Source organism: Rissa tridactyla, chromosome 23 (assembly GCF_028500815.1).
Source record: "Rissa tridactyla isolate bRisTri1 chromosome 23, bRisTri1.patW.cur.20221130, whole genome shotgun sequence".
NCBI classification, from domain to species: domain Eukaryota; kingdom Metazoa; phylum Chordata; class Aves; order Charadriiformes; family Laridae; genus Rissa; species Rissa tridactyla.
This window is the reverse complement of record NC_071488.1, coordinates 2,881,905-2,909,888: the sequence shown is the minus strand read 5'-3', so window position 1 is coordinate 2,909,888 and position 27,984 is coordinate 2,881,905. Positions and strand designations below refer to the sequence as shown.

Here is a 27,984-nt window from a genome sequence, read left to right as displayed (position 1 = left end):
ACGAGGCGATTTCCAACGGAGACGCGATTCGCTGGGAGATGCTAAAGTTTCAGGAAAAAGACAGCACTCGGTGCAGTAATACCACAGGGCGGGTTCCTTCCCCCCCCCCCTCCCCGCCCCCCCCCGCCCGCAGCCCTAGATTTCCTGCTACTCTTGGGTTTTTCTTTTTTCTGTTTGAATTATAATACAATGTACATCTGTAGGAACGATACTCCGGCCAGAGCCCCCCGAGCGTCAGAAAGTCCATCGATCGTGTAGTTGGCTTTCGCTGCTGAAGCCGTTGCTCGCCGAGGCCTCGGGGTTTTGCGTTTGCCGAGTCGAATCTTCCCCTTTTAAGCTCTTCCTGCAGACGGGACACGTGTCGTGCTGCCGGAGAAAGGAGGGAATTGGGAGGGAAAACGCCACTGGGGCGGGCTGCTTTCCGCCCCCCACCCCTCCTGCCGCAGGGTTGCCCCCCACGGCGCAGGCAGAGCCTCGGAGCCGGGGGAGCTCTCGGGGTCCCGTCCCCGGCATGACGGCGGCGGGTTCTTACCAGCTCTAACCAGGGCACGATGCAGTTGCTGTGGAAGAAGTGATTGCAAGGTAACTGCCGAACCTGCTCCGCTACCGCGTAGTCCTCTTTGCACACCGGACACTCCAAACCCGTATCTGGGAAGAGACGCGGAGAGGGGAGGAGGGTGAAGCTTTACCCTCCCCAGGAAACGCCATACGCTCACCTGCGGGCGGACAACCCGCCAGGCAGCCAAAGAAACTCCTGACGTTCTCCGCGTGCGACCAGCAACGGGAGGGGAGAAAAAAAAAAAAATAAAAAAAAATAAAGTGAAATAAAAAAAATAAGTCAAGCTACGGGTATTTTTAGTCCTGCCAAAACTTTGTCCTGTGCCAAAACCTCCTCGCGCGGAATAAGGATGGTTTTGCAAGGCCGGCGGGGGGATGCTTCTGTTGCACACCCTCCTCCTGCTGCGCCATCGCCCACGAGAGATGGTGAAAACCCCCCTCCCTCTTCCTTCGCGGCCAGTCCATAACGCGCAGGCAGATGTCCCGGCCGCGGGGACGGCGAGCCCTCGGCCTCTCTCGCTCGCCAGCCCTGCGCGGCCCCGGCTCCGGCAACGCCAAGGGGCCAGAGCCAGCGTTACACCATGGAAATTCAGCTGCCTCTTGGCTCCCCAGATAAAAAGAAGAGACGCGGGTATATAAAAAGCACCGGATAAAAATAGCTGTTGTGGAAACGGCTTTTCTAATCAAACGGTTTGTCTTAACGGAGCATTTTAGTTTCCAGTAATAGAGTAGCTGGGAGGGAAAGGGATCCTTTGAGCAGGCTTCGGAGACAGCCTCCTGCAAACGCGGGGAGAAAAATCCCCGGGATGAGCTAATTGCAAAACCATAAACGTTAGGAGAAACCCACAGGTCTTTGCTGTGCCGCAAGAACCGGCGCGTTTCACGTCACGTTTCCAGAACGGTTCGGCAGGAATACGCTCCGAGCCTCGTCCGCCAGCCCTGCCGCGAGCCAACTGGGAAGGGAAAAAAGCAACGTGCCAAGCCCGGCTCTAACGAGACCACAAACAACAGCCCCGAACAGAAGATTTCAGGAGAAGGTAAAGCCATCAGGGGGTCGGTAGGCCAGAAAAGCGGCGCTCAGGCGCTGCGCAAACCCTCTGCAGAAGGAATAGGGTCTTTGCTGATGGCCTGAATTGGCGGAGATCCGAGAGCCCCAGGAGAACCCAAGCTCAGAGACGACGGCAGCAGCAAAGCTCAGGATCTCCTGAGCTGGAAGAGCCGAGCGTTTCCAGCTCGAGTCCAGGCAGGGATCGAGGACGGAGCAGCCTCCGACCCTCCCGCATCAGCCCGGGGAGCGCAAGGGCACAGCAAAGGGCGCGATCCTCAGCAGAGGGAGCTCAGGGGCTGAGCGACACCGGACGCTGGCGACCGATTTCACCTACCGACTTGTTCCTGAGTTACTGTCACCGTCGGGAGAGACAAGATCTTCTCTTTGTCAGCCGGCGGCGGGTCCCGTGTTTTCCAGCTGCCCCCAAGAGCTGTGGAGGAGAAAACGAGCGGAGCTCAGGGGTAGGGACAGGGCTTCGCCGTGCGGACCATCGTCGTACAAACACCGAGAGCGCCACGGCCCACAACCAGAGAGCCGGGCCCGAGCAGCTCAGCACAGGCTGTCCCCGCGGGTGGCTCTGACCTGCTCCTAAAGCCCCTGAAGCGACGGACATCGCCGGCAGCCCAGACAGGCCGCGCCAAGGGCAGAAACCTTCCCGTCGCCCAACCCTAGGAGCAAGCCGGGGCCATGGCATCCCAGCTCAGATATCCAGTGCCCAAGGGACCCTCCCCCTTCTCCGCAGCGACAGTTTTGGTGCTCAAACCTTCCTTTCACGCCCTTGGCCATCTCACTTCTAACACCTCTGCCCACCAAACGTTTTCTCTTGCATCAACAGTCGGGGACGGAAGGGCCTGGGTGGGAAGGGAGACGTGGCCACGGACATGGGAGAAGGTGTCAAGCTACTCCTGGAGGATTCTGAACGGGAGTCAGTAGAGATGTTTTGAGAAGAGGAAGAACCTCGTACTGCAGAAACAAGGGAGACGGAGCACCTTCTGCCTCTCCTGGGCCTTGACCAGGGTGCCAGGAGGAACGGGGCGACCTCCCAGGGCTACAAAGAGAAGCTGCTTCAGTCGAGTTTCGCCACCAAGCCAAGGAGCCGCCAGGCCAAAGCCCGCACTCCTGGGGGTCTCCGTCTCCTGCGTGGAGCCTCTGACGTTTAACACGGGCTGAGCTCGAGCCGCAGCCATGGTGCTGCCAGCACCTCTTTTCCTAGCGTTATACTTCCATGACTCATCGGAATTTTATACTGTTAAGACCTAGATTCACCCGGCAATCAGCCGAAATGGGTTGAAGCACAGTCAGGGAGAGGGCGGAGAAGCATTTGCAGGAGCCTCATTTAACTTTGGAGGCCACACTGAGACGCCTGGGGTGACATGAAACCCCGGGACGGGCAGGGCCGCTGCTCCAGACCCAGCACGGAGCCCAGCGGAGCTGCCCATCCAGCCCAAACCCGAACCGCGACACCAACTCCATGGCGCGGCGCTTGCCGGGGCTTGCTCGGTTCTGCTGGGCGTGGGGTGGGAGGGGGAAGGTGCTGTCTCCGAGCGGCCATGTGGGCTGCAGGCTCATTTTGGGAAGCAGTGAGTAAGGCGGGCGAGACGGGCGGGTGATGCAGCCTGGGAAGCCGGGGGCTACTTATGAATGGCAGCAGATGGCTTTGCCAGGCGGTGTCAGCACGACAACAGCAGCCAAATTAGCTCTCAGTAAAGCATTCGTCTGCTCTTCCCATCCCAGCGATGCCAACGCCCTGGAAGAGACTGTTTGTGGATGGAAGCCGGACACCCCCGATCCTCAAGGGAGCCAGACACTGCTTCCAGGGAACGGACTGAGCTCATCCCTCCACAAACCACAGGGGGAAGCGGCTCATGGCTGCAAAGAGCTGAATTTGGCGAGAGATCCGGGGCTGACGCTGGGGATTTTAATCTTTGGCCTCTGCTGAGCCTGGTGGAAGGCACCTGCAAGCCTTGTACCACACGTGGGCTGACAAAGAGGTGAACTAAGATACTGTATTTCCACGGAATAAGGTCCGACCTCTGCTCCTAGACCCTCTGAAGAGGCAGGGAACAAGCAGCCACCGAGCCAGACACCCATGGTCCGTTCCTAGTCCTCATCCGAAACCCAGGGCTCGTTTCCAGCAGTGGGACGGGCCAGAGAGGAGCGCAGAAGCTTCCAGGCACAGTTTAAAGCCCACGTCAGCCAGCTTGGGACTTTCTCCACCCACGTGGGTCTTACCTGGGTGACAATAGCATCAAGGCCGCTCTGTCCCCACGCATAGTCCCCGGGATTGGAGTGCAGCATCCCACTCCTGCAGACAGGAGCAGAGTCAAAGGAAACCATTTCACTCACCCTAAACCAGCCCCCAGGGTTTACACGATCCTCCCAGAGAAGCCACACTGGGGAGACGGAGCTCCTGGGCACCAGACCACTGGTGTGGACAGCCGCGATCAAAGCCACGGTCTAAACCACTCTTGCTACTCACCAGGAAAAAGGGTGTTGTGAGCCAGGAATCGCCGAGTTTGCAAAAAACCCCGCAAAGATCTGCTGTATTATTCTAAAGAGGGCGGAATGGAAAGAGAAAGAAAGAAAGAAAGAAAGAAAGAAAGAAAGAAAGAAAGAAAGAAAGAAAGACAGACAAAAAAAAAAGAACAAGTTGAGCAAACAAACACGTGTCACCAGCAACAGTTTAGCAAGAACGGGCAGCAAAACACGAAATACTGCTCCGATCGATCGTGGCCACGTTGCTGCAAGACTCAGGCCCAGGTAAACTTGTGCAGAAGGGCGAGCCCCGAGACAGAGCTCGGAGGAAGGAGAGATGCTAACTCATCAGAGTGTGGGAGGGCTGGGAGAGGGAGAGGAAATGACTGAGTTTTCCCAAGCACTGACTCGTTTCCCCGCGGTGAGGGTTGGCACCGGTACAGGCAAAACCCACCTTTCCCACCAGGCAGCTTGGATTCCCCCCCAGGGGGACAAAGGGCAGAGCATCCAATGTGAAAATCTGCGTCTTCCAGGTTTGAGGGTCACCCACCATAAGTGCCAGCATCCCATTTCATCGGCTTTCTCCCCAAGATCCCACATTTTTCCACCGATGAGGGAGGGAAACACTTCCAGGGGGTAATTTAGGTGCTTACCCTTCGATAGCAGGAGACCTGTCGGGGCGCGAGCTGCCCCGGGATCGGTACCTTCGCGTCATGGGCAATCGCGGGGGTCGGCTTGGTCCCCAGAGGTCGGCGTGAGCTTGGTGGCCCCTCTCATTGTCCCTGCTGTCTTGATCCAGTGAGCTGCTACTCAGAAAGGGTCTGAGGTCGGGAAAGAACATCGTGTGGTCCAAATGGTCCCAAAGCTGGGGAGGGGGGAGAGAAAAAGGGAGACACAAACCACACAGGGCTCCGTCACTAATCCCAGTGACTCTGCTGCCGGCACGGGGGCAGGGAAGTCCACCTCGACAGAAGTAATTCAGCAAATTCACATGGTTACCATGGCTCCCAGAAGGAAAAAAAAAAAGTCTGGCAAAAACGCTTAATTATAGCCCAAGCTAATCAGCTGTCCCACCCCCGGGAAGACCAACACGTCAGCTCTTTCCCCGCTATGTACAGATTCTCAACAACATATATTTTTGTTAAGTCACTCCAGGCCACCGCGAGGGTTGGTTTCTCTCTGCAAGGGCTGGAATTTGAGGAGAAGGAACGCTGGACGCCCAGGCCCCCACATCCACGGGCTGACTGAGTGCTCTGGGCCCTCACAGCCACGGGTGGCAAATGGATGTGGCTGAAAGAACCGAAGCACAGCCCTGAGAAGGAGGGTTTGTGTCTCTGGTCGTGCCCTCTGGTTCGGCGTACCCGACACAGCAGGACAGAGCGGCACGAAACGGCGCGTCCTGCTGTTTTGTGGGTCCCTCCACGCGAGTAAAGCCGTCTCCTGGCGCGACAGCACATCTGGTGGTGCAAAAAACCCACCTGCTCCTTCAGCAAGTCAAACCGCCAGCCCTGAGCCTCTCCGAGGGCAAGCAGGGACACAAATCAAGAGCTGCCGGGGGTCACCGATGGATCCCTGCCGAGCTCCTGGCTACGCACCCTGCCGCGGGCTGCTAGCCCGCAAAGAAACCACGGGGTGCACAAAAACACCCAGGAACCCAGAGCATCCTCATCCCAAGCCACAGCTCCGAGCCGAGAGCCCCCTGGGCCACCCTCACCTGCAAAACCCATTTGGTTTTATTCCTTCCGCAATTCAGATCACCCGCGGCTTAAAGTAACAGCTGAGGAGGACACTGGAGATTTATCGTGTGGGATTATGGGGGGGAAAAAAAAAAAAACAACAAAAAACTTAATTGTAGGACACAAGAAAACAAGGAGTACCGGACAAGAAACCCTCCGTGTGCCACGTGGTAGAGCCGCTGCTCATGCTCTGTACGCCCGGGCCTGGCTCCACGCTCCTAAAGTGATATCGGAAGGAGCAGTGCCCTCGGATTTACTGCGGGAACGAAATGCCCCGGAGCGTAACACCAGGGCTGTTCTTCTCTTATTCGTACTAAACCCTCCTCATGTCTTATGACATGATCAGAGTGGCCTAATTTCCATTTCACACCAAATTAGCTCACTTTACACGTCTCCTCCGTCGCCCGGTTCAATCCGGTATTGGAGGTAAAGGGAGAAGTCAAGTTTATGACCTGCTCTCTGAATTAATACGAGAGTCCTGCCTGTTCTCCTGCTGGTTAGGATCAAGATACAGCTCTGCCTGCCTGCAGCCACGCTGCCGAGAGAAGACTTTCATTTATTATTAATCCTAAAAGCCATTTAAATTTACACAGCGCCTCTCACGCAGAGGCATCCCAAAGCTCTTTGTAAACCGTCACGTGGGCTATAAGCCGAGATCACTTTATCTCGCTCAAACAGGGGCATTTCTGGGATACGGCGCTGGGGAAGAGCAATATAAAGGCACCGGTTTTGTCCGGGAGATAAATGGATCCAGCTGAAGATGGGAGGAGAGGCAAACCTGCCGTACGTGGGGAACGTGGAAGCAAACAGGAGGGATCCAGATCCGAAACACAAAGCTGTAGAGGAACTTCAGCTATTTGGCGACCCTGTTTCTGGCACCGAAGGCAGTGGCTTTGCTGCAGCACCCGAAGAGGGCTCAGCAACAACGCAGCCCCCCGAATCTACCCGGGGATAACCACGGCCGAGGAGCCGCGACACAAGACATGGGGAAGCTCTTCTGGCAGGACCAAGGAACGGTTAAAACTCCTCAATAACCGAGCAAACGAATAACCTGATGTCTGAGCAAGGCCTGCGGGCAGAGGAGACACATGGAAATTTTATTCCCATCTGTTTTACGTGGCTCAGCTGAACTCCTGAAGGGAAACAGAGCCCGGAGGAACGGAGCCTGCAATCAGAGCCTAAAGCCGCCCTTCCTTTCCTGGGGTCTGGAAGAGGAGCTGCCGCCACAGCCGGGAGCCCGGGGTGACTCAGGAGAGGCCACAGCACGAGTTCAGGGCGAGCATTTGCCGAGCTCGACTCAGGCTGTTCGAGACTTTAGGTAACGGGGTAAGAAAAGACGCTTCCAGGCCTCGCTGCCCAACAGCCCGGCCTCCAAGGTCCACGCAACTGAATTACAGGAGACTGTCTTTAGTACGAATTTGGACTTTTTAGAAAGTTGCAGTTCTGGTAAAACTCAGAGCAGCAACGAGCAGGGAGGAAAGGGCAGTCAGGCAACACCCTCCCCGGCTGGTCATCGACACGCGTCCCAGCATCTGCCAGCACCAGGGCGTCTGTCCTTTTCCTGCCCTGCCCAGTGAGCAAACTTCTGGCAGCGTCAACAGTCTCCTTAAAATCTGCCAAGTTCCTGAAAACTCCTCAGAAGGTGAGCTGTCCTTTTTACAAAGCAGCCAGCGAAGATGCCTTCACGTACTGCACCTGGAGCTGAGACTGAAAAACCTCTTCACAGCTAGTTTAAAAAAAAAAAAACAAAAAAAAAAAAAAAAACAAACACTAAAAAACCAAACCCCCAAAAGACAGCAAAACTCACCTCTGCAAACTGTGTGGATGGGCCGTCGTCGATGCCGCTGCCATCTAGAAAACTGAAGGAAAACAGGCGAGTGAGAGCGGGTCACCCCTCCAGAAAGCAGCTCCCCGTCCGGGTTAAACACAGACGGGAGCGCGCGTGAGCAAGACAGTCCCCGTGCGGGCTGAGAGAGAAAGGGATGAGCAAACCCCGCCTGCCTGTGCCAACACAGCCGAGTCATTCCTAGGGACAGAAAAGGACTAGTAAAGTTAAAAGTTAAAAAGCTCGTTTATGTGTTAGCACACTCTGCACAACCTGACCGTGGAAGAAACCTGGGTTTTAAGCACCCGGATTCCGGAAGAGCCTCCTAAAAGGAGGCATTTGAGGTGGATCAAACGGGACCGTGCGCTGAGTGCCCCACAGGATCCCTCCGGTCCTGCCTTAAGTGACAGGTATACACTTTATATTTAAGAGGACGACGTAGCATGACATCAAGTCCTCTCGCCGTCCACAAACTTCAGCTGCGGCAAGTCTCAGATAGCAAAGGTTCACGTAATCTCTTCACCTTGCCTCCCCCCAACCCAAATAAAGCGTTTTTCTCAGCAATTACTCAAGACAGAATATAGTGAGGACTGAAAAGGCATCATTTTGGATCCCTAATTTGCCAGCGGCGTGTTCTGCTGAGTGACCAATGACCAAATCCTAGAGAGAAAAGGTATTTCTTTCTCTCTCGGCCTGAGCCGTGAGCTTGGAGACGCCGTCAGGAGCCTGAGCCGGGGCCAACAGAGGCAAAAAGGTACTGTGAGTCGCCGCGATAAAAGCTCGAGTCCCAAAAAAAAATACTGCTTTTCACTCTAACGGACGGAAGAAAACAGGCCTCAAAAACCCGGCAGCGCTTTTGTTCACAGGACCTTAATTTGCAACTCCCATCTTGGAAGCCTTCACACCCCTCCACGTGGCTCCAGCACAAGACCAACGGCCACTTGTATTTGCAGTCTCATCGGGTCCTAAGTCCAAATTCACGCTAGTATACAAGCTTTTCTTTTGCGTTCCTTATTTTATCCTTGTTGTCCAGAGTTTTTAGAAGCTTTACACCAGGCATTTTAGAAACCCAGAGGGAATGTCAGTGAAGGGTAAAACAAGCGGTGCACAGACGGGTACGTTACCTGGAATCATCCGTGACTTCTTCGATAAAGCCGGATTCACATCTCGGGCAAGTGTACTCCTGCGAAGAGAGCGGAAACTGGTTTTAGCCACCGGGCACTTCACTCGCTATTTCAGGAAAAAGAACAAGAGCTCAAAAAGGGCCAGGCCCGGGAACGCGACGTGGATTCCCGAGCTCCACCTCCCTGCGAAGGCAGCCTGGAAGAGCAGAGTTTCGGTTTCATTACAAGGGTTTTCAAAGCCTGGGGTCGGGGGGGAAGGGGGGGATCACAACAGATATTCTTAACCTCAATTGACAATTGCGGAACAGAAAAAAAACCACGACCACATGGCGATCCCGGGTTCCGCACCGGCGAACGGAAGAGCTGCTCACAGGGAAGCGCGGAGGCAGCTGGAGCTGTTAGGAGCAGCGGGGGAGACTTCTTTGGAGGAGAAAAGTTTCTCAGTTTTCATTGCGAGAGCCCTCGTTTTGTCCCAGAGCTGTGGCTCTGCTTCCATTTAGGGCAAAACATCGCCAAAATCAAAAAACACCTCCCGATCCTCCCTCCCCGACCCGTCCCACTGCAGGGCACGGGAGACAGAGCACTCCCAAAACCCGCTCTCTGGGCATTGATTTTCCAACCCCTGACTTGACTTGTGAGGTCTCTGTCCGAAAATAAATCCTCCTGAGAAGAGCCTTGCTTTCTCTACTCACGCTTCCCAGACCACAGATAAAAACCCTGCCGGCATCCCGGGAACCACAACCTCCAGCCCTCGGCGTCAAGTCCTGCCACCGAGACCTGGAGCCGGAGGAGGAAGAGGGAAGAGATGGGACACCCCAGTTGCCCCGCACGGCCCAGCTCCTCCAGCTCTGAACTCCCGAGCCCCCGCCGAGCTCCAGGACCGATCCAATTCCCAGCGCAGCGTTACCCTGAGCGCAGGTGAGACATCTCCCGGCCCTGTAACACAACGCCTTTGCCGAGGCGGCTCCAAATTCCCCCGCGTCTTTTTTTTTCGCTATCGTGAAACACAAGCTTCGCCTTCCCATCCCCGTACAGCACCGTATCACTTTTCCCCTGAACCTGAATTTCCCTGGGAATGGCACATAAGCCCTCTAAGACACCTCAATTAATCTCATTTTGCCTTTTTTTTTTTCCTCCCCCCCCCACTAAAGCCAAGCATTAGCTGGCAATATCTACCAGGTGCTGTGCTTACACGGGGGCACGCCAGCTGGAGCGGCTTCAGGGATGGAGAAGAGCCTTTTGGGGGGGGGGGGGTGGGAGGGGGGTGGGCTGGCCCACAGCAACTCCGCTCCCCAAACCTTCGGGACACCCCAGCCTGCGAGGGGAGAGGCGGAACACAGGTTTTTCACAAAAGCCCGTTTAGGCAGCCAAACACGGGGTGTATTTTCAAAAGAGCTCCAGCCTCCGGTATAATGGGAACCGATGGACGATGAGCTCTTAAAAAGGAGGGGGAGGTGGGGGGGAAACCCAACAAAAAATTCATCTGGGGCTTTCGGCTTTGCATCGGTGAATCGCAAGGCTAACGAGAATAGACGCGCGGGTTCGAAAGAGGGATGCGCGTTGCTCGGTTCTGCGTAGGAGCAAATTGCGGGGCTAAATGCCCCCACGGAGAAGAGCGTGTTGTGGGGGGGGGGGGGGGGGGGCGTACAGCACAGAGCCACCGTTGAACAAAAATTGCAACGCAGGGAGGAAGGAGAAGGAAAAAAAAAAAAAAAAAAAGAAAAAGAGAGCTCTTTTTTTGGGGGGAGAGGCTCTGTGAAACGCGGAGTGGTCTCAGGCGTCCCTCTTCAGAGGGGCTGGGTCTCGACCACAAATTAGAAGCGAGGAGCAGTGAACGCCTGGAATTTCTTAGAAGTAATGAATAGCTCCCGAATCAAAAAGGTAGGCACTAAAATACTGGGGTCAAAAAGCTCATTTCGTACAAACCACCTCCTTTCACACCATCCCGCCGGGCTTCAGAGCGATACCCAACCAGGAGGACATTCTGCGCCTCCTAAAAAGCCCTCATTTAACTCATTTCCAGTGTTTTCCACGTCAAAAACGACCACGTTAGAAAGATTTTTTTTATTCCACCCCCCCTCTAAACTTAGCAGCAGGCCGTGCCATCGGGGACACTGCGGGTCTGATGCGTTTCTGGAAGCTTTTGAATGTTTCTTTTTATGTTATAATCTGTATGGAAATTACCAGCATCTTGCCCAGAAGCTCGAACGTATAGTCAGAGCATGAAGAGAGATAAAAATGGCATTTGGGATAAATAGCAACGAGGGGGGGGGAGGGAGAAGGGAAACCAGAACAGACGACGGGAGGTGGGTGGGATATTGCAGAGCCACTGCGTGCACGGAGCGGCACGAGCCCTTCGTCTCCCCCCCCCCCCCCCCCCCTTTCTGCAAGAGGTTTAGGGATGCGTCAGGCGGCCCCGGTCTCTGCCGGGGCCTCCTGCAAAGAAGGAGCTCGATGGGGTGCCCCACATCCCAAAAACTGCCACCGTGACCATTTCGGTGAGCGCAGAGACCTCATTCCCCACGCGGGATCCGACCACGGCACAAAGGAAAAGCCTTTCCAGGGAGAAATGACGGCACCCTATGGCTACCATTCCCTTTCGGCCTGGTGCTCTGTGTTTCCCAGAAGGAAAAATAAAAGAAAATCCCACCAGGAGCCCTCGCTGCCCACGGCTCTGCCCGACGGGAGCCCGCTGCGCCCTGCTCACGGGAGACGCAGGCTCGTTAGCTGGAGGAAAGCAGCCAGCTCATCTCCTAAGCAGCCAGAACCGGGTGGCACATACACGTTTAGCCTAAGCGCGTCTGGCAGGAGAGATGTCGCTAGACTTGATCCTACCTCGGGGCGGAAGCCATGGACTCAGCGGTGTTTCAGCCTCCGGTTTGGAAGTCCGGATACCCAGGTGGTCCCCAAGCCCCCAAAACAGAGGGGAAAGCTGCAAATGCAATTCCAATTAAGAAGCAAGCGAAGCTGCGTGGCAGCAAACCGGTCGAAGTTTCGAGGTCCCGGCAGAAAACGGAATTTAAAGGCTACAAAGCACCAGGAACAGCGACGCGCGGGTTGCTTTGGTCCATCTACAGCACGGTTTGGGTTCTCGGGCTGAAGAGGCGAAGCGAGGGATGTGGCCAGGCTCTGGCAGAGGCACCGCTCACGCCTTCTCCCTGTCCATCGTCCCACAGCAAGCCAGGAGCCACCAACTCCCCCCCGTCAGCGCCACATCCCGCTCGGGGGACACCACGGTGCCCAAAGGCCAAGCGTCCCGTGCTGTAGCGACGAGGCCAGCGTGGCATGGCACGTCCCCTCCGCAGCCCAGCCTGTCCTGCCGGCTCAGCCCTCCCTCACCGCGCTTTCAGCGCCATCAGCATCTTTCCAGCTGAGGCGCCAAACCCGAGCTGCTCCCGGCCACCGCGGCCGAGGGCCCACAGGTAACAGTGCTATCACCCTCACCCGCAAGGTAGGACTCAAACCATCCCCTTCTCATGTTCTCCTGACTATTCCAGCCACCCGCAACTTGGAGAGGAGACATCAAAGCAAGTTCCCTGATGGGCAAGGCATGGACTGCGACGAAGGAGAGAGAATAAGGCAAGTTGAGAAGTTTTTCCCAACTCTTGCTCCATCCAGCAGCTGGGCACGCTCCTACTCTAGTCGCTTGTCCTCCCCTCGACGGCCATGAGCTCATCCTACAGCTCTAAACTACCTTCCTCTCTCTTCACCAGGCAGGATAACTCAGCTCCACCACCCCGGGCTTGGGTTGACTCATTTGTCTTTACTGAATTCAAGATCCCTCCTGTAATCCCCACAGCTGCAACACCATTCACTCCTTGTCTTTAAGTCCTGGGCAACATCTGTCCAAACTGGTTTCACCCACGGGGCGGCTGCTCCTCGCATTAAATAAACTACCCGGTTTGTATTTGACATAGGTAAAAAGAGAGAGAGGCAGAGAACTGACCCTAATTCAGCACTTCGGAGCCACACCATCGAGTTGCAGCTCACGGAAAGGTTGAACCTCACACGTCTTAGGAAAAGACAGCGCTTCCATTCTCACGTGAAGAAGCAGCAGCAAAATAAACTCCACGGCATCTCTTCCCCCGGCGGGATGCCGGAGCACTCCGAAGCTCCCGACCTCTCCCACGGCACCGGCACACGAGCCGGGACCGTGTCTCTCACCCTGGGAGCTCGACAGCTTCTCCCTGGGTCCCCGCTCCTCAAGGCAGCTCATCACCTCGCCACCCGAGGACTTTCCTTACGCTACACATCAGCCGTGGAGGCTGCGGCCAGAGCGCGTCAGGAGGCCAGAAACATAAAGTGTCTTTAAAAAGACGAATTCTTGGGGGATTGTGATTCTTAAAGCCAAGAGCGCAGGTACGGCCTCCAGCTCAGGAGATGCTTCAGCACAGGGAGGTCTAGAAGAAAGACTGCTCAGCAACCTCTCGTCTCATCCCTCTCAGAAAGAACATCCAGGGCTCAAGTGACACAAGACAGATAATTTTATGGGGAAAAAAACCCCACAAAACAACACAACAAAGAACCACCACCCTGTAGGTTTTTTTAAAAAACTATTTTGCCAAAAGAAGATGAAGCGGTTGTCATGCCGGACAGCAGGTGACATCAAACGCTCCGAGGCAACACCCCCCTTACCTGCTCGCTCCCATACAAAGCCACGCGGCATCTCCTCCGCCCCAGGACCTGAGCTCGGAAGCTGCTGCTGCTTCCCCCCAGAGCAAGGACAGAGCCTTCCGAGAGACGCAGACGTGCCTTCGTTATAAATATTAATCGCGTTGTCATCGGTGTCACAGACGTGGACTACCGCATCCTAACCTTGACTCCGTTTCAGCATCGCCGCACGGTTCATCAGCCGATTCAAGGGTTTCTTTGCGCCGCGCCGAGCACAAGGGAGACTCCATCACCGAAACACCGGACAGTGGAGGGGCAGCTTTTAACCGAGCGTGGCACCGGGTGGAAGGTCTGTCACCCTCGGCGTTCATACAGAGCTCTTCAAGGGTAAGGGAACGTGAAGCCAGAACAGCCCCTCTCCCGGCTCGCTCCCAGCTGAGACCACCCGGCTTCGCGCCAGCGAAGGGGACAGGATATTTCAGCGGGGACAGGAGCATCGCATGGACAAAACCAGCCAGCCACAGGAGGGATGAGCAGAGGGATCGCTCCGTTCTCCTCCCACCACCTTTGGGGAGGGCAGAACGGGGCCGAAACAAGCACACACAGCTTGGTGGCACCGCAGGAGCCGAGATCGCTGCTCAGCTTTGCCTCTCATCCAGCCACACGGTCTCTTTTTCAGGGTTTTTTCCTCCCCGCTTTAAAATAAAAACAACCTACCCCAACCCAATGCAAACCCCTCAAAGATCCAACACAACCCATCCCAATCCAATGCAAACCCCTCAAAGATCCAACACAACCCACCCCAACCCAATGCAAACCCCTCAAAGATCCAACACAACCCAACACAACCCATCCCAACCCAATGCAAACCCCTCAAAGACCCAACACAACCCATCCCAACCCAGTGCAAGCCCCTCAAAGACCCATCCCAACCCATCCCAACCCAATGCAAGCCCCTCAAAGACCCATCCCAACCCAATGCAAGCCCCTCAAAGACCCATCCCAACCCAGTGCAAGCCCCTCAAAGACCCATCCCAACCCAGTGCAAGCCCCTCAAAGACCCATCCCAACCCAGTGCAAGCCCCTCAAAGACCCATCCCAACCCAGTGCAAGCCCCTCAAAGACCCATCCCAACCCAGTGCAAGCCCCTCAAAGACCCATCCCAACCCATCCCAACCCAATGCAAGCCCCTCAAAGACCCATCCCAACCCATCCCAACCCAATGCAAGCCCCTCAAAGACCCATCCCAACACAACGCAAGCCCCTCAAAGACCCAAAACAACCCAGCAAGTCCATCAAGGATCCAATACAACCCACGCAGCCCATCCCAACCCAACGCAAGCCCATCCCAACCCAAGGCAAGCCCCTCAAAGATCCATCCCAACACAACGCAAGCCCATCCAAGACTCAACACAACCCAAAGCAAGCCCATCCCAAGCCAATGGAAGCCAACGCAGCCCATCCCAACACAACGCAAGCCCATCAAAAACCCAACACAACCTAACACAAGCCCATCCAAGACACAACACAAGCCCATCCAAGACCCAACCTCCCATCAGCACTACAGGCTCCTGCCAACACGGAGGCAGCCCCCGACCGCCCCGAGAGTACCAGAAGTGACCTGTCGAGGTGCTGTCCCTCCTCGGGACACCCACGTTTCAGGGGGCGCAGGCAGGGAGCGCAGTCTACATCCCTTCTGCCCACTCTCTGGGAGGTGCCAGGTCACTGCCAAAGTGAGAAGATGCAGCAGCTCCGCCGGACGACTGCTGCATCCCAAACCCATCTGGTGGGAGCCCTCGCCAGGCCCCAGCAATGGCAACGAGCACCCCGGCGGTTGCGCACGCACTTTGGTAGGAGGCAGCGGCCCCCCGCCTCTAAATCTTGCCTGATGAGCAGATCCTCTTGCTCAGAGGGGGTCGGTATGAAGAACAACCTCCCGGACAGCCAAACGATTTGCAGCCGGGGTTTTAGTTTAGGTTGCCATTATCCTGGTGAAAGCAGTTAAAAAAACCAAACCAGCGGGCTCAGCATTTTGTTTTGTTCTTGCAAAGACAGGGAGAGAAGTTCCTTGTCTCGGGTGAGAGAAAAAGAGGTCGGGGGCACGGAACCGTGTCCTGGTCCTGGCGAACGGGTCCAGCTTTTCCCAGATTTATCACTTTTGGTTCTGCAGATCCTCCCCCACGGAGCCAGTAATTGTTCTGCTGGAGGTAAACTGAGGCACGGAGAGAGAGTTACCAGGCCAAAAGAAATCAGTGCTGGGTCAGGCTGGGGTGCACACCCAGGCCAGCGCTCCTCCTGCAAGGCAGGGTGACAGCCACACAGCCAGGAGGGGACCCTCCGAGGACAGACCAAAGGGAAGCGGCAAAAGCAGCTCCCAAGGTCACCCTGTTGCAAGCGTGGGGAGAGCAGCCCCGCAGCCACGTCCTCCTCACAGCCGGGGGTTCAGGTGACACCCCTACATCAAACGTCCCCAAGCCACAGGGACAGCACCAACCCAACGCAGTGGCCATGCTCCTCAAAGCACGTCTGGGAGCCGAGTGAAGATTGCAAAGGCCTCTCCCAGCCAAGCCGACCGGCCGGGGAAGGGCATAAGGAAGTTCTGGCTACGCTTTCCTTCAAAGGGATGATGTGAAGGAACAGGTTTGGGGACAACTGACAGTCCCCAGCAGGTCACCGGGAACCTGTCAGTCCCCGTCCCCACCCCGGGGCCAGGCCAGAAGATGACGGGAGATCTCAAAAGAGCAAAACGATTCATTACCTTGGCAGGCACAGGCTCCAAATAGATGTTTTAATACCCAGACTGTAACAACCTGCGTTTCTAGACCCACCAAAAGCTCTACGACGCTTAACCCTACCCAAATCCAGCCGGCTCCAAGGGGGACGGGAGCAGAGCCCAGCGGGAGAGGCGAAACAGCAGCCTCCACCGAGGCCTCAACCCTGAGCTGGGTTTCTGGGTGCTCTTGAAATAGAAACTGGAGCAAGACACGCCGGGAGAGCTGGGCAAGCCATCCTGCAGGCAGAGGATGCGGCGACCTCTTTAATGCCCACGCAAAGCAGGAGGGACTTCGGTCCACCCGGGCTCCCGATTTAGAAAGCGAAGGAAACCGCTCGCGGCACGCCAGCTCCGAGCAAAGGAAAAACCAGCGGAGGTTTGATGGAAAGGGGTTTGGTGGAGCAGGCCTGGAGTTTTACTCCCAGGACAAACGAGAAAGATTTACTGAGGCACCGGGAAAGCCTGAATCTTGGGGACGCATGGGGTTTGAGTAGGTTCTGGACAGGAATTCTTTCAACAAAGTAGATTTTGTACGTTGAAGGGTAAAGTGCTGAAGTCAGCAACAGATGGAAATGGTGTAAAAAAAAAAAACAAAAAAAACCCCAAAAAACGCGGAGCAAAATTTGGGAAGAGAAGCACCTGAAGGTGAAGCTACCATCTCCAGAGAAGAGGAGTTGGGATGGATCAGGATGCAGATATCCAACTTCCATCCCATCAAACGAGGATAAGCCTCAGGGGGCCGCCTGCAGAAGCCCCCGCTGGAGGCTGTGCCGGGGCCCGCGCTGGGTGCAAGCGCTTTCAGAGCCTGCGTGCCCCCCTCTTGCTGCCCAGGGGCCGCGTCGCTGCGTTTGCCTGGATTTTACAGATATCAGGGAACAGGGCTCGGTGCCCGAGGGGTCTGCGCGTGGCCTTGCTCCTGTCTCAGTGACAGGGAAGGAGAGGGAAGGCTCCAACACCCTTGGGCAGCAAAGGAGCAGAGAAAACCCACAACTCGCAGCTCAGAAATTAAGTTTTGGGGTTAATGCAGCTGATAACTCCCTGCCTTGCAGACCCTGGAGGTGACGGGAGATACAGTCCCCCACGCGAGCAGTGCAAGGGCAGCTCGGGAATCCGACTTGGATGTAGACGCAGCCTGTGGCTAACGGCGGCTGAGACATCTCCCCGCCGTCCCACGCTGCTCAGCCGGGGAAGGACGCAGGATGAAGGTGGCCGCCTGGTTCAACTGCTCCTCCTGCCGCCCCCCGCGCAAGCCCTGGGTGCACCCCCCCAGTCCCACCCCTACCCCTTCCCAGCCTGGGCACTGGGATTATACCCACCGCCACGGGGAACAGCAGCATCAGCCCAGTCCTGCCCCCCCCTAAATGTCCCCCAACCTCAGTGATCACGAGCCAAACCTTCCATCCTCGAAACCTCTAAAATGGGGGGGGAGGATATTAAATTCATGCCGGCCCAGACCCACTTTGAGCTGCTTTGCTGAGGGGCCACAGGGATTTGTTACCTCCCTGCTCCCCTCTTTGGAGTTGGGGGCGTTGGGCTCCCCAGATACGGGGGACTCGGTCCCTCTGGGTTGGGGGTCCCCCCACCCGGGGGGACAGCAGTGACAAAGAACCCCTGGCAGGCTCATTCAGGGGGTTAGAGCTGGGGGTCACCCCTGGGAGGGGACCACATACAGGCCCCCCCAGCTGCTCTCTGCAGTCTTTTGCAGGGCCAGCAGCGCTTCCCAAAGGGCTCAGAGGACTCATCCTCTCCTACAGCCCTACAGATGTCAGGGTGCGGGTCAACCTGTCCTCAGAGAGCCCCCCCTCCCCTGCAGGGTTTCGGGGGTCACCCCTTCCCCGCAGTCTGGGGGTCTCACACCAGCCTCCGAGGCTTTGCAGGGCAGCCCTGTTCCAGGGGGCACCCCCTTCTCCACAGGATGGGGGGGGGGTGGACACCCCCGCCCTGCAGGGGTCAACAAGGTGACTGGGGGGGGGGGGGGGCACCCCCTACTGTGTGTAGGGTTTGAAGGGAACACCCCTTCCCAGGATGGTCAGGGAAGGGATTAGGGAGGGGAGGGGGGGGTCACCCCTGCCTGCAGGGCTTGGGGCGCGGGGGGGGGGTCTGCCCTTCCCCACAGGGGGCAGGGAAGGGACTGGGGAGGGGGGTCACCTCTGACTGCAGGGCTTGGGGGAGGGGGGGGGCTGCCCTTCCCCACAGGGGGCAGGGAGGGGTCTGGGGAGGGGGGTTCACACCTGCCTGCAGGTTTGGGGAGGCGGGGGGGTGTCTGCGCTTCCCCACAGGGGACAGGGAGGGGATTGGGGAGGGGGGTTCACCCCTGACTGCAGGTTTGGGGAGGAGGGGGGTGTCTGCCCTTCCCCACAGGGGGCAGGGAGGGGACTGGGGAGGGGGGTTCACCCCTGACTGAAGGTTTGGGGGCGGGCTAAAGCCTCCCCCCTCCAGGCTGAACCCCAGACAGCCCCCCCTTCCCCCAAAGGGGAAACCCGTGGTGGGGGGAGGAGGGACGAGCCCCTCACCCCCGGGGCCGGCCCGGCCCAGCCCGGCCCGCCCCCGCCGTGGGGGGCAGCGGCGCTGAGAGGCCTCGGCCTCTTCCCCTCCTCACCCACCGCCCCCCGGCTCCGCTGCCGCCCCAACCCCCGGCGCTTACCGGCAGCTTGGGGCTGACCTCCCCCTTGCAGCTGTGGCAGAAGAAGCGGTGCTGGGACACGGCGGCCGCCGCCGCTGCCGAGGCCTCCGCCATCTTCTCTCTCCCCCCGCCTCCGCCGGCTCCCTGCCGTCAGTCCTCCGCCGGGGCAGCGAGGAGGCGGCCCGCCGGACAGAGCGCCCGCCGGAACGGCCGGCTAGACCTCGAGCTTCCGGTCTTCTCGTCTGCTCCCCGCCGAGCAGCGCGCTCGCGTAGGCAGAGCGTCACCTCGGCCCGACGAGGCGGCGTGGGCAGAGCGTCGCCTGAGCCGGTCCTCCAGAGGAGGTGAGGCGACGGGGGCGACCGGAAGTAGCGGGCGGAGAAACGGAAGTGCCGGTTGCCATGGTGGCCGCATGGGCCTAGGCCAGGCCTGGGTGAGTTAGAGCCTGGCGGGTCCCCTCCGACTGTCCCTTGGGAGGGGACAGAGGGACCCCGAGCCCTCTGACAGGGCCTCAGTCCTCTGGGGAGGAAGGGATCCCAACTGGGAGGGGGACTGAAGGGACCCCGACCCCTCTGACATGGCTGCCCCTTGGTGGGGGGGGACCTATAGGCCCAGGCCCCCTCAGACATGGTTGCCATCCCCCCTGGGAGGGGACACAGGGACCCCAACGCCTCTGACATGGCTGCCCCGTGGGTGGGAGGGACCCATGGACCCGGGCCGCCTGTGACAGGCAGGGCTGTCATCCCCCCTGGGAGGGGACACAGGGTCCCCAACCCCTCTGACAGGATCCCAGCCCTTGGGAAGGGGGTGCACCCCACCTGGGAGGGGGACACCAGGGACGCCGACCCCTCTGACATGGCTGCCCCTTCGGTGGGGGGCCCCATGGACACAGGGAGCCCTGTGACATGACTGCCATCCCCCAGGAGGGGACAGAGGGACCAGCCGTGTGCCACAGGGTCCGTCCCCTCTCCATCTCACCCCTGCTGCAGTGCCAGGGGATGGTTTAACTCAAGACTGGGTCTTCCATCAGACCTCCATTTTGGGAAGGAGCACGGATGGGGTTCCCTGGGTGGCCCCCACCCTCCCGGCCCCCCAAAACAGCCGTAATAACAACAGCGCTCTTCCCCAGCACCGCCGGGTGGTTTAATCTGCCGTCGAGATGACTCAGGCGGAAATAAAGCTGTGTTCCCTCCTGCTGCAAGAACATTTTGGGGAGATCGTGGAGAAGATAGGGACTTATCTTATCAGGACGGGGCCCCAGCCGCTGCGGATGATCGTCAATGGCACGGGGCTGGTGCTGGATCAGGTACGTCTCAAACCCGCCCGCGGCGGCTTTAGCCTCGGTGAGATGACACAGCCTGGACCACTCTGATATCAGCCCCAGCTGTCAGTCACCGCCACTGCTGCTCCTGAAGGAGACACGGGTAGCAAAACCTCGGGAAGGACAAATGAGCGCTTTGCTGCTTATAAAATAAATCACGTGGGTTTTCTTAGGTGGCAGAGATGGTTCGTTATCTCACTAAAGAAGTATCTGGGAAGGAGGAAAGCAACTCTGATGTCTCCATCAGGAGCAAAGGCAGGGAATAAGAGTCCAGAGGGACGGGGATGATGCGCAGGGGACAAGATGGTGGCACAACCATCTGCACCCCCGCACTGGGGAGGGTCACAGCAGGGGAAAAATGGTGGCTGCACAGGGAGGAAATGCTCCGCGGCCGCTGTGAAGGGGGGTGAGCACAGCGCGGGGTTCTCCGTCGCGTAACCGAGCCCCGCTCTGCCTCGGGCAGGTTAAGAAAGCCCTTTGCGTCCTCATCCAACACAACCTGGTGACGTACCAGCTGCAGAAGCGAGGTTTCGTGGAGTACGAGGCCCAGTGCAAGCGGGTCCTGAGGATCCTCCGCTACCCACGTTACATCTACACCGCCAAGACCCTCTACAATGACACGGGCGAGCTCATCGTGGAGGAGCTGCTCCTCAACGGCAAGATGACGATGAGCGCGGTGGTGAGGAAGGTGGCGGACAGGCTGACCGAGACCATGGAAGGTGGGAATCTCCTCTCCTTAAAAAAAAAGGGATCTGGGAGCGGGAGGAGGAGCAGCGTTTGCCAGAGGCGGGTTTTGCTCGGTGAATGTGGTACCGGAGGCTCTTTGGGCTGCGCTGCAGTGGAAAGCTGGCCATGAACTTGGAGAAGGAGCCACCCAAAGTGGCCTCGCTGCCAGAGGGGTTATAAATGCTGCCCCCCGCCGCAAAACAGCCTCCGAGCAGCCTGTTCCTAGCGGTTCTCTGGGGACCACAGCGTCACCTCGTCCTCTGGAGCCGCAGGAACCACCTGGGGCTGGCAGAGCTTGATGGCGCCGTCTCTCTCCTCTTCCTCTAGACGGGAAGACCATGGATTACGCCGACGTCTCCAACACGTTTGTGCGCCTGGCGGACACCCACTTTGTGCAGAGGTGCCCGCTGGTCCCCGAAACCCCCGAGAGCCCCGATGCGCCGCCTCCCCCTGCGCCCACGTTGGTGATCAACGAGAAGGACATGTACGTCGTGCCCAGGCTGAACCTCGTAGGTGAGAAGGCCCTCGGGGTAACCCCGGGTGCTACCGGATGGTTAACGGGGTGGTTGGGGAGCACTCGGCCACGCGCTGTTCACCCGAGACCGTGACAGTAGTTTTTAAAAGCAAACGCCGTCATCTTTGTTTGACAGGGAAAGGGAAGCGGAGACGATCGTGCGACGAGGAAGAGGAGGGTGAACCCAAGGCTAAAAAGCAGAAGCAAGATGGAGAAAGCTCAGAGGTACGGCAGCAATGCCACCCTCGGCTTTGCGGGGCTGTAAATCGGAGGCAGCTGCCTCTTGGGCCGGATGCTGCCGGTGCCTCTGTCCCTGGCCTGCCAAGGGCTGAGCTCCTTCCTCCTCCTCTGAGCTCAAGGGATCCAGCGTCTTCCCAAACACGCTCTCCTGGGGAAACCAAACGAGCAGTTTCGTGCCTCGTTTTTTGGTTCCTTTCTCTGAGTTTGGTGGCTCCTCTCCCTCAGTTTGGTGGCTCCTCTCTCTCGCTCTTCCCCCACAGCCTCCACCGGACGATGGCATTTACTGGCAAGTCAACATTGACCGGTTCCACCAGCATTTTCGAGACCAGGGGATCGTCAGTGCCGTGGCCAACCGCATGGATCAGGTTCGTGGAGGCGCTCAGAACCCTCTCGCGGTCGCTCTCCGCGTCGGGCAGGGAGCTCGATGGTCGTGGTGGGGAGGTTTCAGTCCCTGCTGCGGCGAGAGCCCAGGACAGAGGTTCTCCCACGCTAACGGCCGTTTCCTTCCCCGGCCAAACCAGACCAGCAGCGAAATAGTGCGGACGATGCTGCGAATGAGCGAAGTCACCACGTCCTCCAGCGCGCCCTACACCCAGCCGCTCTCTTCCAACGAGGTGGGTTCCTGCCCCTGGGAGGTCAGGCTGTAGCCGGGGCCTTTCTCCGCTGGCAACGTGTTTGGATCGGGCAGGAAAAGTCTGTAAAGCACCTGCAGATTTTATAAAGCTGCTTATTCCATTTTAAATCCCGCCCCCCCCACTATATTCGGCTTGTTTTTCCTCCCGTAGATATTCAGATCTCTTCCAGCTGGATACAACATTGTGAAGCAAGTTTTAGACCAGTATCTCACCTTGTTAGCAGACGACCCGGTAAGAAACGCGCGATTGTATTACTTGTTACAATCAAGATTTTTAGCGCTTTAGGACGTCCTGAACTTTTTACTTCTTCTCGCAGCTCGAGTTCGTGGGTAAATCCGGCGACAGCGGCGGGGGCATGTACACCGTCAGTATCCTTTGTGGGTCACCCACCCGACCCGGCGTTTTCCGGCGCGTAAAACCATTCCCAAGTGTCGGTGTCGTCCCTTGACCTTGATCTCGTACAGATCTTCACAAGGCCCTGGCGTCGCTGGCAACGGCAACGCTGGAGTCCATCGTGGAGGAGAGGTAAAGCGGCGATTTGAAGACTTCTGGACCCTTTCTCCTTTCCGCCCGCTGATTTATTTTCCTCTCCCGCTCAGATTTGGTTCCCGCTGCGCCAGGATATTCCGCTTGCTCCTGCGAAAGAAGCATTTGGAGCAGAAGCAAGTGGAGGATTTTGCCATGATCCCGGCCAAGGAAGCCAAGGACATGCTCTACAAAATGCTCTCGGAGAATTTCGTCTCCCTGCAGGTGACGGGCGTTTCCGAGCGTCGCTCCTGGGAGCGAGGGACCCCACGCCCCGCACGGGACACGGGCAAAATGCCGGCTCAGTCCCCAACCCCACGTAGCCCACATGGGGCCGTGCTGCTCGGTGACGTCCTTCTCCTTCTCTCGCCCACCGGTAGGAGATCCCCAAGACTCCCGACCACGCGCCGTCCCGCACCTTCTACCTGTACACGGTGAACGTCCCGTCCTCTGCGCGGATGCTCCTGCACAGGTGCTACAAGGTACAGCCCAGTCACCACCCTGGATGCTCCCGGGGACCCGCCGGTGGCTCTTCTCGGTCCACCCGTCCCCATCAGTCCCCACATGGCCTCCATCCACACCAGTATTCCAAAGCAGGGGGAGAAATCTAGGCCCTCCACCAGGCGTGCTTCTGCTCCAGGCAGTGGAGCCCAGTGGCTCTCCATCACCACCATGCATGGTTCTCCTCTGCCACCACCATGTGTGGTTCTCTACCTCCACCTCCACTACCACCACCACCACCACACGTGCTTCTCCTCCTCCTCTTCCTCTTCCTCCTCCTCCACCACCAGCACCACCACCACGCGTGGTTCTCCTCTTCCTCCTCCACCACCACCACCACCACCACCACCACGTGTGGGTCTCCTCCATCATCACTACGCATCGTTGATTGCCACCACTACTACACGTGGTTCTTCTCCTCCTCCTCCACCACATGTGGTTCTCCTCCATCATCACTACACATGGTTGATTGCCACCACTACTACACGTGGTCCTTCTCCTCCACCACCACATGTGGTTCTCCTCTATCATCACCACGCATGGTTGTCCACCACCGCTACTACATATGGTCCTTCTCCTCCACCACCACATGTGGTTCTCCTCCATCATCACCACGCATGGTTGTCCACCACTGCTACTACACATGGTTTTTCTCTTTCTCCACCACCACGATGGGTGGTTTTCCTTCTCCTCCATCACCACCACACGTGGATGCGTGGTTGTCTTCTGCCATCACCACACGTGGTTCTCCACCACCACCACCACCCAGGAGCGAGGGCGGCTGCTGGGCCACCCCCTCACATCCCCCAGCCCCAGGAGCACCGTGGCTCAGTGTTAACAGCCACCCCCTCCACGCTGGGGCCTCTCCTGGGTGGTGCCACCGGGGGGGGGTGGCAGCAGCACCGTCCCCATTTCACCACCCATTTTGGGTTTTGCCCCTTGCTCACCCCCACCCCTTTTCTCTTTCCCCAGAGCGTGGCCAACCTGATGGAACGGCGCCAGTACGAGACCAAGGAGAACAAGTGAGCGCAGGGCCCAGGCGTCGTGAGGATGCGGGGGGTGGATCTGGGGGGAGGTAAAGCCACCACGTTGCTGTCCCTTGTCCCCCCAGGAGGCTGCTGGAGAAGTCGCAGCGGGTGGAAGCCATCCTGGCATCTATGCAGGCCACTGGTGCCGAGGAGGCGCAGCTGCAGGAGATCGAGGAGATGATCACGGCCCCCGAGCGCCAGCAGCTGGAGAACCTCAAACGCAACGTCAACAAGTGAGCGCTGGTGGGATGGGGATGGACACGGGGATGAGGGAACACGAGGACCCCGCCGTTGGCCATCCCGCCTGCTGCCACCACTCCCTTTGTCCCCCAGGATCGACGCCAGTGAGAACCAGGTGGACGAGACCATCTTTGTGCTGGAGTCCTTCATTGAGAGCACCGTGAAGAAGCCCTGAGGGTGGGGGACGGGGACAGGCTGCACCCGCCCGCGGCGCTCGCGCTATTGAGGCCAATAAAAGCCGCAGCCGCTGCCCGGGTGTCCCTCGGGGAGGGTGTTCCCCCGGGGTGGGCTGGGGCTGCGGTGGCGGGGGGGTGGCACCGCTGTCCCCGTGTCTGTGTGTCGTCGTCGTCCCCGTTGCGGGGCTGGCGCTGCGCCGGCGGCCGCCGGCAGGGGGCGCGCTCGCCTCCAAACCCCGCCCCCTCTCCAAGCCACGCCCCCCTCCCCGGGAGGCCCCGCCCATCCCGGAAGGGCCGATGGCGGGGACGGCGCGCGTGCTGGTGCACGTGAGGCGGGGCGGGGCGGGGGCGCCCGCGCGCTTCGGGCAGGTACCGGGGGCGGGGGGGGGGCGTGCGGACACCCGCGTGTTCAAGGAGCAGGGGGTGGGGGGGGGCCATCGCGATGCCGTCATGGTGGCCACGGCAGTAGCCAGCGCGGTGGTGGCCATTACACTGCCATGGCAGTGGCCATCGTGGTGCCATCGCAGAGGTCATCACGCCAGCACGGTGGCCATTGTGATGGCCAGCACGGTGCCATGGTTGTGGCCAGCACAGCGGGCAGTGCAGCGCCATGGTAGTGGCCATGCCATGGCAGTGGCAACCATGGTGGCATGGCAGTGGTCATCATGGTGCCACGGTGGTGGCCCTTGTGGTGCCATGATAGTGGCCATCACAGTGCCATGGCAGTGGCAACCATGGTGCCATGGCAGTGGTCATCATGGTGCCAGGGTGGTGGCCCTTGTGGTGCCACGGCAGTGGCCACGGTGGTTGCCATCATCATGGCTACGGCAGCAGCCATCATGGTGGCCATCAAAGGGCCATCGCAGTGCCCATCATAGGGCCATGGCAGTGGCAACCATGGTGCCAGCGTGGTGGCCCTTGTGGTGCCATGGCAGTGGCCATGGTGGTTGTCATCGTGGTGGCTATGGCAGCAGCCATGGTGGTAGCCATCACGGTGGCAGGGTGGTGCCATGGCGGTGGCCGCGTCCTGCCAGCGCTGCCCTCTCCGTCCCCCCCACAGAGCGTCACCGGCACCTTCTGCCCAGCGCAGGAGGACGTGGCCGTGGTGAGCTGCGGGCTGGACCGCGGCCGCTTCCTCCTCTCGGACGTGGCCTTCCCCGGCTCCACCCCCGCCCTCCTCAAGGTGGGTCACCCCCCTCCTGTCCCCCGGTGCCACCACCCCGCACCGTCCCCTCACGTCCCCTCTCCCCGCAGAGACCCTCCTTCTGCCCCGCCAAGCTCCTGGGGGAGCGGGAGGCCGCGGCCATCCCGGCCGAGCTGCGGGGCCGGGGGGTGGCAGCGGGGGTGGCCGTGCTGCTGCGGGCCAGCACCGGCCACATCCTGCTCACCCGCCGCGCCCCCACCCTCAGCATCTTCCCCGGCCTCTGGGTGCCGCCCGGTGAGTCCCTGGGCGGGGGGGGGGGGGGGGAGTCTGGTTTCTTTGGGGTGCCCCTCACCCACTCTCCCTCCTCGCAGGTGGGCACGTGGAGCCGGGTGAAGAGGTGAGGGGACAACGTGGGGACAAGGTGACAGGGAGAGGGTGAATTGGGGGGGTGTGCAACCTTAAACACCCCCCACGCACACACACCCCCCCCCCCATTTTCTCCTCGGGCGAAGCTGCTGGACGTGGGGCTGCGGGAGCTGGAGGAGGAGACGGGGCTGCGCCTGGAAGCGGGGACCTTCTCCTGGAGGATGCTCGGCCTCTGGGAGGTAACGGCCCTCCCCGGGGGGGCGCTCAGCACCCCTGGGGGTACCCCTGCGGTCCCCTCCTGTACGCGAGCCCCCCTGTCCCCGCAGTCCATCTACCCGCCCATGCTGAGCCGGGGGCTGCCGCGCCGCCACCACATCGTCACCTACCTGCTGCTGCTCTGCCAGGAGCCACACCAGGGGCTGGACGTGAGTGTGGGGTTGGGGACAGTGTCCCAGTGTGGCCCTGGGGTGACCCCTCTGCCAAGTGCCAGGTTGGGGACAACATCCAGGTGTCCCCCCTGGGGGTTGGTCCCTCTCCTGAGCAGTGGGGTTGGGGACATCATCCTGGTGTGTCCCCACAGTGTGGGGTGACCCCTCTGCCAAGTGCCAGGATGGGGACAACATCCAGGTGTGTCCCCATGGGGGGATCCCTCTGCCACGTGCCGAGTTGGGGACATTGCCCCAGTGTGTCCTCGGGGTTGATCCCTCACCTGAGTGCCAGGTTGGGGACATTGTCCCCGTGGCTCCCTGGGCGTGGGGGGGTGTGTGGGGGGGTGATCCCTCTGCCAATTGCTGCGTTGGGGACAATGTCCCGGTGTGTCCTTGGGGGTGATCCCTCTCCTGAGCCCTGGGCTGGGGACAACGTCCCGGTGTGTCCCCGGGGTCGGTCCCTCCCCTGAGCGCCAGGCCGGGGTCCAGGCCAGGATGCGTCCCAGCGAGAGCGAGGTGAGCGCCTACGCCTGGCTGGAGCCCCCCGTCCTGGAGGCCATCGCAGCCACGGAGGACGGAGCCGAGACTTTGAGCAATGTCCCCAGCGAGCTGCCGGCCACCGTCAGGTGAGGACAGGGATGCTGGGGCAGCAAGAAAGGGGGCGCAGAGCCCCAGGACCCCCCGCGGCCCCATCCCTAATCGTTTTCTGTCCCTCTCAGCATCACGGAGGTGAGCGGTGGCTCCTCCAGCACCACCCAGCTCCCCACCGCCACCCTCCTGAACACAGCGCCGGCCGAAGGGGAGGACGTGGAGCGGGTCAGCACCGGCACCAAGTTCGCCCTTCGGCTCTGCCTGGAGTCCCTCCGGGAGCGGGGACAGGTCCAGCCCTCGGGTGGCGTCACCCCGCTCCCGTGACCCCACAGAAGGGAATAAAGTTCCTGCCCGCGGGGACTAGAGTCCGTGTTGGGAGTTGGGGGGGGATCTCAGGTGGTGGCGAGGGGAGCAGGAAGGTGGGCACAGACTCTGCCGGCCACGGGAAGGGCGAGGAGGGGACAGGGAGGTGGCACGGGGGGGACACAGCTCAGGGGATCAGCGCCCAGCAGCTGCTCAAGACTGGGCTGGGTGGGTTTCTTTGGGCGTAGGGTGGACTCCGTGTCGTTAGAGAAGCTGCTCCGAGGGGTCGGGCAGCTCGGTACGGAGCGGGGTACGCGTTTCCCAGGCTGCCAGCACGTCACTCTGCCGGGGTGGCAGGAGACGTGTCGTCCCCCTGGCAGTACCTGGAGAGGCAGCGGCGGGCACGCTGGGGCGCGGGGTCCGATGCCGGGCTGGCAGGGTCCCTCGCCGGGTACGTCTCGCTGCGGGGAAAGCA

At 59.3% G+C, this 27,984-nt stretch overlaps 3 protein-coding genes across 12 annotated transcripts; 2 read left to right on the top strand and 1 right to left on the bottom strand.

Annotated features, from left to right (window-relative positions):
- Window positions 1–120: 120 nt before the first annotated feature.
- RNF115 (ring finger protein 115) lies at window positions 121–19,104 on the bottom strand. Its single transcript, XM_054182543.1, has 9 exons — window positions 18,795–19,104; window positions 8,767–8,825; window positions 7,625–7,676; window positions 4,735–4,946; window positions 4,086–4,157; window positions 3,828–3,911; window positions 1,941–2,023; window positions 533–648; window positions 121–366 (listed from the first exon to the last, which is right to left on the bottom strand). The coding sequence occupies exons 1-9, from the start codon at window positions 18,885–18,887 to the stop codon at window positions 235–237; spliced, it is 903 nt and encodes a 300-aa protein (XP_054038518.1). The 5' UTR covers window positions 18,888–19,104; the 3' UTR covers window positions 121–234.
- On the top strand, window positions 19,065–24,810 carry POLR3C (RNA polymerase III subunit C). Its single transcript, XM_054182525.1, has 15 exons — window positions 19,065–19,204; window positions 19,901–20,077; window positions 20,556–20,811; window positions 21,146–21,331; window positions 21,469–21,557; window positions 21,833–21,937; window positions 22,094–22,186; window positions 22,358–22,438; window positions 22,524–22,575; window positions 22,672–22,732; window positions 22,807–22,957; window positions 23,113–23,214; window positions 24,206–24,255; window positions 24,345–24,494; window positions 24,595–24,810. Exons 2-15 carry the CDS (start codon window positions 19,931–19,933, stop codon window positions 24,674–24,676), a joined length of 1,605 nt encoding a protein of 534 aa, XP_054038500.1. The 5' UTR covers window positions 19,065–19,204; window positions 19,901–19,930; the 3' UTR covers window positions 24,677–24,810.
- An 88-nt stretch (window positions 24,811–24,898) lies between these two features.
- NUDT17 (nudix hydrolase 17) lies at window positions 24,899–27,631 on the top strand. 10 transcript variants are annotated; one of them, XM_054182536.1, is made up of 8 exons: window positions 24,899–25,046; window positions 25,738–25,860; window positions 25,932–26,115; window positions 26,193–26,218; window positions 26,334–26,426; window positions 26,514–26,612; window positions 27,105–27,241; window positions 27,335–27,628. In XM_054182536.1, the coding sequence occupies exons 1-8, from the start codon at window positions 24,975–24,977 to the stop codon at window positions 27,528–27,530; spliced, it is 930 nt and encodes a 309-aa protein (XP_054038511.1). In that variant the 5' UTR covers window positions 24,899–24,974; the 3' UTR covers window positions 27,531–27,628. The 10 variants fall into 10 exon arrangements, with proteins under 10 accessions (XP_054038511.1, XP_054038510.1, XP_054038508.1 ...); XM_054182535.1 differs by having other exon boundaries at window positions 26,193–26,242; window positions 26,334–26,612; window positions 27,335–27,630; XM_054182533.1 differs by lacking the exon at window positions 24,899–25,046 and having other exon boundaries at window positions 25,112–25,860; window positions 27,335–27,629.
- Window positions 27,632–27,984: the final 353 nt, after the last annotated feature.

Excerpts from the sequence above, each read along its gene's own strand:
- POLR3C (XM_054182525.1), top strand. The coding sequence starts at position 19,931 with ATGACTCAGGCGGAAATAAAGCTGTGTTCCCTCCTGCTGCAAGAACAT. Across the intron at positions 22,576-22,671 it reads CGGGGGCATGTACACCGTCA|ATCTTCACAAGGCCCTGGCG; the intron begins GTATCCTTTGTG and ends GATCTCGTACAG. Across the intron at positions 22,958-23,112 it reads AGAATTTCGTCTCCCTGCAG|GAGATCCCCAAGACTCCCGA; the intron begins GTGACGGGCGTT and ends GCCCACCGGTAG.
- NUDT17 (XM_054182527.1), top strand. The coding sequence starts at position 25,128 with ATGGTGGCCACGGCAGTAGCCAGCGCGGTGGTGGCCATTACACTGCCA. Across the intron at positions 26,243-26,333 it reads GGGGACAACGTGGGGACAAG|CTGCTGGACGTGGGGCTGCG; the intron begins GTGACAGGGAGA and ends CCTCGGGCGAAG. Across the intron at positions 27,242-27,334 it reads GAGCTGCCGGCCACCGTCAG|CATCACGGAGGTGAGCGGTG; the intron begins GTGAGGACAGGG and ends TGTCCCTCTCAG.
- RNF115 (XM_054182543.1), bottom strand. The coding sequence starts at position 18,887 with ATGGCGGAGGCCTCGGCAGCGGCGGCGGCCGCCGTGTCCCAGCACCGC. Across the intron at positions 8,826-18,794 it reads AGGTCAGCCCCAAGCTGCCG|GAGTACACTTGCCCGAGATG; the intron begins GTAAGCGCCGGG and ends CTCTCTTCGCAG. Across the intron at positions 7,677-8,766 it reads GAAGTCACGGATGATTCCAG|TTTTCTAGATGGCAGCGGCA; the intron begins GTAACGTACCCG and ends GTTTTCCTTCAG.